Source organism: Eucyclogobius newberryi, unplaced genomic scaffold (genome assembly GCF_026437365.1).
Source record: "Eucyclogobius newberryi isolate DKJ021-1_F unplaced genomic scaffold, fEucNew1.0.hap1 SCAF_20, whole genome shotgun sequence".
Taxonomy (NCBI): domain Eukaryota; kingdom Metazoa; phylum Chordata; class Actinopteri; order Gobiiformes; family Gobiidae; genus Eucyclogobius; species Eucyclogobius newberryi.
The window spans coordinates 5,736,621-5,745,861 of NW_027315835.1; the positions used below are offsets into that span (position 1 = coordinate 5,736,621).

General features: G+C 46.5%; 1 protein-coding gene across 1 annotated transcript; it reads right to left on the reverse strand.

Moving 5' to 3' along the window:
- Positions 1-2,405: 2,405 nt before the first annotated feature.
- Positions 2,406-4,437, reverse strand: LOC140369066 (carbohydrate sulfotransferase 3-like). Its single transcript, XM_072456294.1, has 2 exons — positions 4,264-4,437; positions 2,406-3,903 (listed from the first exon to the last, which is right to left on the reverse strand). The coding sequence occupies exons 1-2, from the start codon at positions 4,341-4,343 to the stop codon at positions 2,661-2,663; spliced, it is 1,323 nt and encodes a 440-aa protein (XP_072312395.1). The 5' UTR covers positions 4,344-4,437; the 3' UTR covers positions 2,406-2,660.
- Between the last annotated feature and the right edge of the window lie 4,804 nt (positions 4,438-9,241).

Below are 9,241 nucleotides of genomic sequence, written 5' to 3' on the forward strand. Positions count from 1 at the left end.
AGAGAGGTGTAGGAAAAGAGAGAGTGGGGGAGACAGCAGGAGAAAGAGTGTGAAAAAGTGAAGAGAGAGAGAGAAAACAGGGAGGACAGAGATGGAGAATGTGCATGTAAATACTATTCATTCAGAATTTAAGAAAGCACAAAAAACAAAAACAATCAATACTTTTCTTTATTGCATTTATATCCTTTTCTTTTCTCTTTTACATCTCCGGCGTTCTCACACGTTTCCTTTTGACCTGCCACGAGACCCCGAGCGTCCTTTACCTCCGCGGCCTCGTCCAGAATCAACAGACACGGAGGTGACGACAAACGTTGCACCGTCCCGCAAACCAGCTGCAGTCGGAGCGTCCCAAGGCGGGGTCAAAGGCCGGCGGGGCGAGCTGGGGGCCCCCCGAGAGTCGAAACGAGTCGGTTTACAGGTGCGACATGTGCAAAGATACAGAGGCCCGCTTGTGTTTTCCCTTTGGAGCTTAAAACATGAGAAAGGGGGAAAACAATGTCGATGGGAGGTTGGCGCTGCGTCGTGATTGGCTGTCGGGAGTTTGCCGAGGTGTTTTTCCGATCGGCGAGCTTTATTCCCACTGGTTTTGGTCAAATGTTTCAGTCGGTGGAACTCGAAACCTGAAGAGAGAAGCTCATTCGGACTTTGGATGAAGATGGAGGGTGACCAGACGTCCCCTTGACCCGAAAAAAGTTCCTGCCACTGTTTTTGACCACTTTGAACAGTAAAAAGGTCAATGTGCTGTTTTTTCTTTAGCCAAAATAGAGATAATCTGCCTTTAGAACATCTAGAACACAACCTGGTCCCTCTATAAAGGTAAAAAAGGTAAAACAGGACACATAATAACAAAAACAACTTCATCAAATGATAAATTCCACAGTTGTTTTCCTTTTTGAACCTTGAATTTGGGCAATGTTTATGCAATCTTAAATAAAACTCATACATGCCTTGCATTTAACGCTCCAACCAAGTTTGACTTTTCAACCAAAAATAGATACATTTTGTTGTTGTTTTTTCAATTTTGGATCTTTTTATTACTTAAAAAACGTATAAAAACACAAATCCTCACAATCAGCGGACTTAAATCCCCATGAAATCACGCGGTTGACTTTCCACCTCCTGAAAGCGACACAGCGTCACTTTGAAGCGTGCCAAACATACACGGCGACGCAATAGCCAAAACTAACAACCGGATAAGCAGCAAGGTCACTGCAAGGTCACTGCAAGGTCACTGCAAGGTCACTGCAAGGTCACTGCAAGGTCACTGCTGTCGAGCACATTCATCACACTGTGGCGCAAGACTTTTGAGCAAACATTAAACACAACAGTCAATGTTAAGCTTCGATGACTCAATCTTGGGTTTCGGAGCGATGAGAAGCTCAAAACGTCGCCTTAAACAGGAAGTGGAAAGCCGAGTCGCGATTACGGACCTGGTCAAGATGCACGTGTTGCGTTTTATCAAAGAAATACTGTTTGTTTCTTTATAAAATAGTCATACATCGCAGACTGTCATCCCAAAATGGTGATATTGTGACGATCGTATTGAATCCAGGGACATTTGAGTAAAAAAACAGCGCAAAAAGACAAACTTTCCAATCAGCAACGTTTCGTCTGTACTCGTCCGGTCCAGTGTGCACTTCTCGTTTTCTTTGGCGTCGCTGCGTTTCGCGTTTCGGGAGCGTAAAATCTAACAGGAAGCAGCGTTTCTCTTATCAGCGCCTCATTATGGTCGCCGCCCTTTCCTCAAACAGCATTTTTGGACTAAGCAGAGTGCAAAACGGACGTTACATCGCCACGCCGACGCAACAGGGAGGCACGGTCAAGTATTGCGTAACCTTTCTGGTGCCGGGTCGGCCGCCCGCTCGTCTCCTCGGCCCGGAATGTTCCACGATGTCATCGAACGTCTCTGTGGACGGCGGAGGAGAACATGAGTCGTGGTCATTTTTGAACGACTTTTATGTCACTCACACAACTATCTATCTACTATCTACTAACTACTAACCAGTCTACTAACGGTCTACAGTGTTTGAGTCGTCCTCGGCGATCGGGACTCGGACCTCGAAGTGACGTTTTCTCCGAGTTTCTGTGTCACCAGTGCGTTACGTTAATGACTCAATCGAAAAATAATACCAAGGAAATAGCGCAAATCAGACAAAATGTGGTTCTAGTTAAAGCGCCCTCTACAGGTCAGACGACTCACCGAACTAAAATGCAGTTAGATTAATATATTTCAAATTGGGCTAAAAAAGTATTAGAATTTCACGTTTTTTTACGTTTAGGATGTGACTTCCTGTTTGTAAGTGATGACATCACAGAAGGAAATTACCCAGTAAACACTGGGCCAAAACTCATCTAATGTCACTTTTTTTTTTTTAAATATATGAGAGCGACTTTATTTTGTTGAATTAATGTTTAGAAAGTCAAAAATAAAGTTGTTTCTTTGTGTAAATCCTGCATAAACTTTGACTGGAACGAGTGTCCCTGGTGTGATGTCACTTCCTGTGGAACATTCCGGGCAGAACAACAACCACGAAGACGAGCAAGTGGCGTAACCTTCAGAAAGGTTTTGCATTGACCCTTTAAATAAAGTCTTTAAATACACATCTGAACCAGCGACATTATAAATACAGTTTATCTAAAAAAAAGAGTTCTTCAAAAGTCTATAAAGAGTTGAAAACCTTGTCTTCGATCAGGCTAATCGATCTGTCCGTGAGCATCTTCTCACTGTTGACCACTTTGTATCCGAACAGCTTCAGCGTCGGCCGACAAACCTTCTGCACGACCTGCGCCACTTTGAACGGCAAGCTGAACCTCCACTTCTCCACGTGCTCGGACGAGTTCCTCTGCAGCGAGTAGACGCCGCTCGCCTCCGCCTGCGAGACCTGCGTGTTCCTCGCGATCCACGCCTTCACCCGCGGCGTGAACGGGATCCCGGCGAAGGCGTACATCTCCGCCGCTTTCCTCATGGGGAACCGGGCGATGTCCTCGTAGCGCACGAGCATGTAGCGCCCGCGTAGCCACTTGGGTCGCTTCAGCCCGATCTGCGCCGACGTTCTGATGTTGTCGCAGTTGCCCCTGAGCTTTCGCACCTCGTCGTCGTCCAGGGGAACCTTGCCTTGCGTCGCCCACTCTTTCCAGTTCTTGTACTTCTCGAAGGCGACCATTCGAGACGCCAGCACCGCTCTCGGATCGCGCACCAGCTGAATGAACTTCACGTCCAGCCGCGGGTCCTCTGCCAGCGGCCGCAGCGTCTCCAGTTGGCGAACACGGACCGACTTGATCGCCCTGTGCTCCTTTCGCAAACACGACTGCGAAGCCAACGTCAAATTAAGGGCTCCGCATTTTCTCGTCTTGCAGTGGAATTTCTCAAAGTCTCCCTGGACGAACGGGCTGCAGACCGACTCCGCGCACAACGAACTGCTGGACCACCGTCGGAAAAGGTTGGCGGTGACGTGGTCGACGGGCGGCGGTTCAATGAAGCTCTCCAGCAGCGAGAAGTCGCACTGGAACAGCCGGCGCAGCACGTCGCGGTACGCCCTGGCCGAGGCTGTGGCGTTGGTGCCGCCGCCCTCCAGCGTCAGCATCTTCTCCACGTGCCAGAGCGGTTCGAAGAGGTAGAACATGTTGTCGCCCTGTTGGTTGAAGAACTCGCCGGCGAACGAGGAGCCGGTCCGAGTCGTGGCCAGCAGCAGGATGTGTTTGTGCTTGGTGCTGGCCTTGGGCGGGCTTTGGCGGGTGTTGTTGTAGTTCTCCAGACGCCGTTTCATGAGGGTGAAGACGGGCGCGCTCGTCCTGGGGTGGAAGGTCAAGGAGGCGTTCTGGTTGGGTTTGAGCAGGATTTGGAGGGCGGAGTCGGGCGGGAGGCTGAGCTGAGGCTGCTTCAGGGCGAGTTTGTCTGACACCCTGAAAAACAGAAGGAGAGATACTTTAGATAAATACGTTTTTAAAAATACTACACATGAAACTGTATATATCTGTATACATTTTATTGATCACTAAAAAGAAGTGAAATTATGAACCTTTAAACTGTGATAACATGTTTTATCATTTTTTAGTAAATTTCAAAATGTATTTATCTTAATTGTATTTTATTTCAATGAGTCGTCCGAGCTGTAGAGGGCGCTTTAAATGTCCAGGGTTTTTGTAACGAAGGGTAAATGAAAATGAACTATTATCAGTGAAAGCAACATTTGATTGTTTACCCCGCTGTACGTACAAATATATGAACACAAATGTACATCTTAAAGCCTCTAGCGCCCCCACCTGGATATGATCTTGTTCTCCTTCTCGATGATGACCAGTGCCAGCACAAACACAACGGGGATGGAGTATTTGAACCTCATCCTCGGAGTGCTGCACAAAGTACTGCATGAAGCACTGCAGTATTTCAACGGGGACGCTGCAGTCGCTCAGGCCGGTGCAGGATCACGTTCAGCTGCTCAGTTTCCTCCTGCGAACGAAGAGATGAGAAAAGAGAGGAGAGTTTATCACTTGATGATGCGGAACCCAAATAAGCAGCGAGGTGTCGAGAGCTCGATCTCAGTACAGTACGTGTCTGAAGCAGCAGTTCTCCGACAACAACCCTGCCTCTGTTTGGAGAGGGCTCCGGCTTCTCACCAACTACAAGCCCAGAACCCCCACGCTGCAGACGACCGAAAACTGGTCCAGCAACTCTGTACCTTCTACTGCAGATTTGACAACCCCTTCCCCACTGTGGCCACCTCTGCCTCTGACTCCACCTGCAGGGGGAGCACTGACTCCACCTGCAGGGAGAGCACTGACTCCACCTGCAGGGAGAGCACTGACTCCACCTGCAGGGAGAGCACTGACTCCACCCGCAGGGGGAGCACTGACTTCCTGACGGATCGGAGGCAGTGCGTGCGGCTGGGGAAGAATGTCTAAGACACTCGAACTATCAGCACAGGAGCTCCACAGGGCTGTGTACTTTCTCCCCTGCTCTTCTCCCTGAACCAGAACTAATCCAAGACTAAACCAGGTCTAAACCAGGACCAAACCAGGACTAAACCAGCTCTCCTTCTTTTCTCAGTCTGTTCTTCCTGAGATATGTTTTCCTCATAAGTTCCTCATGAAGTCTTTTCGTCTTTAGAGACCGTTTCGCTGGAGACCAGAGCGTCAGACCTGGTTTACGGTTCACGTCTCTGTAATTACTGGACACAAACTTCCACATCTTCTTCTCTGCACAAATAAACAAACGTGAAACACAGTTTTCACAATCGTGTCGTCAACTCCAAAGAGCAGATTGTTGTCGGTTTAAAGGACTTTTAAGACAAAATGACAAACGATCCCAAACAAGTGATGACAAAGTTCATCATTTGTGGATCATACGTTTGGACATTTGAGTTAAAGACCTGAAACTATGATGTAATCACATTGTAGAACGCGATTAGAGCAGCAAAGTGGAGAGTGTCTGTCCCTCCTCTCGACGACAGACTGTTACTGCAACAACCGACTCCATCTCATTCATCTGTAGCTTCAAACGTTTGTGTGTGTTTCTCAAACTGTGGTGCACGGGGCCCTCTGCAGTTTGAGTACGGGTTTTATTTTGACACGTTTTTGTGCTCATTTAGGTTAATCTTATATGTCTAGAATGACCATATCTGGTTATATATATATATGGTTACGTCTCAGAACAGAACAAAAATATCAAATCAAATCAAATCAATTCAAATAAATAAAATAAAATAAAAAACAAAACCCAGACCCAGGTTTTCCCTCTATTTTTTATAACACGGCCGTTGTTGGATATTTACACGACACATTTAAATGTTTTACACTGCGGAACATTCCAGGCAAAGAAATAACATCTCCATGGAGACAACATAGTGCACCTTTAAAATAGTGTTCTGACTTTACTTCACCGCTTATTTAAAACAGGAAAGGAAGAAAACAAACGGGGGGGAAAGGGAAAGGAACATGCGAGAAAAATAGAAAAAGATGATCTTAAATAAATATATTTCTTAAATTAACGTGTCTGTTATTTTGTAAATATAAACTCATATTTTAAACAGTTAAAGTCCAAACACGACATACAATCATTAAATTGAAGCGTGACATAACGTGTTTATTAAGGTAAATTATGTTTTTGATACCATGTTATAATAACATTTTAATTTGCCTTGAAAAAGCGTATTGTTCATTAAGCATGACTCAGGCTTAGTAACGTCTTGTTCACTATGAATAAATTGCAAAACCAGACATTTCCATTAGTTTTATGACCATTTTCTACAGGTTTTATCAATTAAAATTATATTGAATGGATTTTTTTATCAAGACGGGATTGATTTTTTTTTAAATTGCACTAAATTTTTGCTTTTGAAAACATTGTCGAATGAAAGAATTGCAAGCCATCGATTGCATTGCGGAGATTGTAGACACACAAAAAACGTGAGTAAATGTGAGAATGAGATGTAAAAGAATGAGTTAATTGTCTTTGATTCCTAAAGGTAGTTTCACATTGCGGTTTATGATTAGCACATCGTCTATTAAAGAAACGATGAAACCTGTGGCACAATCTTTCAAACAAACAGTAAAATGAGGAGAGAATGAGCTGTCTTTCACGCTGCGGCCACAGAACCGTTTAACCAGCCTAATAAACTTGTCTGCGCCACGAGAGAAGCGTCGTTTCGCGCTGGGTGGTCGTGTTCCTGAACGCACCGTTGCCTCCGGCCACTTCCTCCAGGCGTTTAAAGACACCGGACACGGGTCGGATATTTGTGTCTCGAGGGGGAAAACGCCAGCTAGAATAATACGACGAGCTGGAGCAGGGAGTGTCACCGAACCTGAAGAGTCTGGTCCTGAAGCTGTGAAAGAGTCTGGTCCGGAAGCTGTGACAGAGTCTGGTCCTGAAGCAGTGAAAGAGTCTGGTCCTGAAGCTGTGACAGAGTCTGGTCCTAAAGCTGTGAAAGAGTCTGGTTCTGGAGCTGTGACAGAGTCTGGTCCTGAAGCTGTGAAAGAGTCTGGTTCTGGAGCTGTGAAAGAGTCTGGTCCTGAAGCTGTGAAAGAGTCTGGTTCTGGAGCTGTGAAAGAGTCTGGTCCTGAAGCTGTGAAAGAGTCTGGTTCTGGAGCTGTGAAAGAGTCTGGTCCTGAAGCTGTGACAGAGTCTGGTCCTGAAGTTGTGAAAGAGTCCGGAACTGAAGCTGTGAAAGAGTCTGGTCCTGAAGCTGTGAAAGAGTCAGGTCCTGAAGCAGTGAAAGAGTCTGGTCCTGAAGCTGTGAAAGAGTCCAGTCCTGAAGCTGTGAAAGAGTCTGGTCCTGGAGCTGTGAAAGAGTCTGGTCCTGAAGCTGTACAAGAGTCTGGTTCTGAAGCTGTGAAAGAGTCTGGTCCTGAAGCAGTGAAAGAGTCTGGTCTTAAAGCTGTGAAAGAGTCTGGTCCTGAAGCTGTGAAAGAGTCTGGTTCTGAAGCTGTGAAATAGTCTGGTCCTGAAGCTGTGAAAGAGTCTGGTCCTGAAGCAGTGAAAGAGTCTGGTCTTAAAGCTGTGAAAGAGTCTGGTTCTGAAGCTGTGAAAGAGTCTGGTCCTGAAGCAGTGAAAGAGTCTGGTCTTAAAGCTGTGAAAGAGTCTGGTCCTGGAGCTGTGAAAGAGTCTGGTCCTGAAGCTGTGACAGAGTCTGGTCCTGGAGCTGTGAAAGAGTCTGGTTCTGAAGCTGTGAAACAGTCTGGTCCTGAAGCAGTGAAAGAGTCTGGTCCTGAAGCTGTGAAAGAGTCTGGTCCTGAAGCTGTGAAAGAGTCTGGTCCTGGAGCTGTGAAAGAGTCTGGTCCTGGAGCTGTGAAAGAGTCTGGTCCTGAAGCTGTGAAAGAGTCTGGTCCTGAAGCAGTGAAAGAGTCTGGTCCTAAAGCTGTGAAAGAGTCTGGTACTGAAGCTGTGACAGAGTCTGGTCCTGAAGCTGTGAAAGAGTCTGGTACTGAAGCTGTACACGAGTCTGGTTCTGAAGCTGTGAAAGAGTCTGGTTCTGGAGCAGTGAAAAAGTCTGGTACTGAAGCTGTGAAAGAGTCTGGTCCTGGAGCTGTGAAAGAGTCTGGTCCTGGAGCTGTGAAAGAGTCTGGTCCTGAAGCTGTGAAAGAGTCTGGTCCTGAAGCTGTGAAAGAGTCTGGTCCTGGAGCAGTGAAAAAGTCTGGTTCTGAAGCTGTGAAAGAGTCTGGTCCTGGAGCTGTGAAAGAGTCTGGTCCTGAAGCTGTGAAAGAGTCTGGTCCTGAAGCTGTGAAAGAGTCTGGTCCTGAAGCTGTGAAAGAGTCTGGTCCTGAAGCAGTGAAAGAGTCTGGTCCTAAAGCTGTGAAAGAGTCTGGTACTGAAGCTGTGACAGAGTCTGGTCCTGAAGCTGTGAAAGAGTCTGGTACTGAAGCTGTACACGAGTCTGGTTCTGAAGCTGTGAAAGAGTCTGGTTCTGGAGCAGTGAAAAAGTCTGGTACTGAAGCTGTGAAAGAGTCTGGTCCTGGAGCTGTGAAAGAGTCTGGTCCTGGAGCTGTGAAAGAGTCTGGTCCTGAAGCTGTGAAAGAGTCTGGTCCTGAAGCTGTGAAAGAGTCTGGTCCTGGAGCAGTGAAAAAGTCTGGTTCTGAAGCTGTGAAAGAGTCTGGTCCTGGAGCTGTGAAAGAGTCTGGTCCTGAAGCTGTGAAAGAGTCTGGTCCTGGAGCTGTGAAAGAGTCTGGTCCTGAAGCTCGGGTGAGCCTCATGAAGGAGACGGTCTTAAAGATGGCAACGCTGGGAAAACGGTGTGCCACAGGGGTCAGTACTCGGTCCAATTCCGTTTCCTCTTTACATGCTGCCGTTAGGTCACATGATCAGAAAGCATGGCATTAACTTCCACTGCTGTGCAGATTGTCATCTGCAGACTGTCATCTGCATAGCAGAGGAAGTGCTATAATACCTATCAGAGCGATCAAGTCGACAGACTTAGTGCTTGTGTGAAGGAGATAAAAACCTGGATGACACTTAACCCTCTGCTTCTTAACCCTGAAAAAACCGAGGTCATTGTGGTGGCCCTAAGCATCTACGAGACTATCTGAGCAGATAGTCACACTGGACAATGTCAGTGAAGCCTCCAGTTCTACTGTAAGAAACCTTGGAGTCTTATTTGACCTGGAGCTCTCATTTAAAGCTCATACAAATCAAGCTTGTAAAACAGACTATTTCCATTTGTGTAATACAGATTAAATCAGAAGAATCCGGCCCAAAAGCGATGCTGAAAAACTTATCCATGCATTTGTAACGTCTAGATTAGACTGTAAC

What these genes read in the sequence shown, in the direction of transcription:
- LOC140369066 (XM_072456294.1), bottom strand. Translation starts at nt 4,343, where the DNA reads ATGAGGTTCAAATACTCCATCCCCGTTGTGTTTGTGCTGGCACTGGTC. An exon ending in GAGAACAAGATCATATCCAG is followed by an intron (nt 3,904 to 4,263) that starts GTGGGGGCGCTA and finishes TCTGTTTTTCAG; the next exon opens with GGTGTCAGACAAACTCGCCC.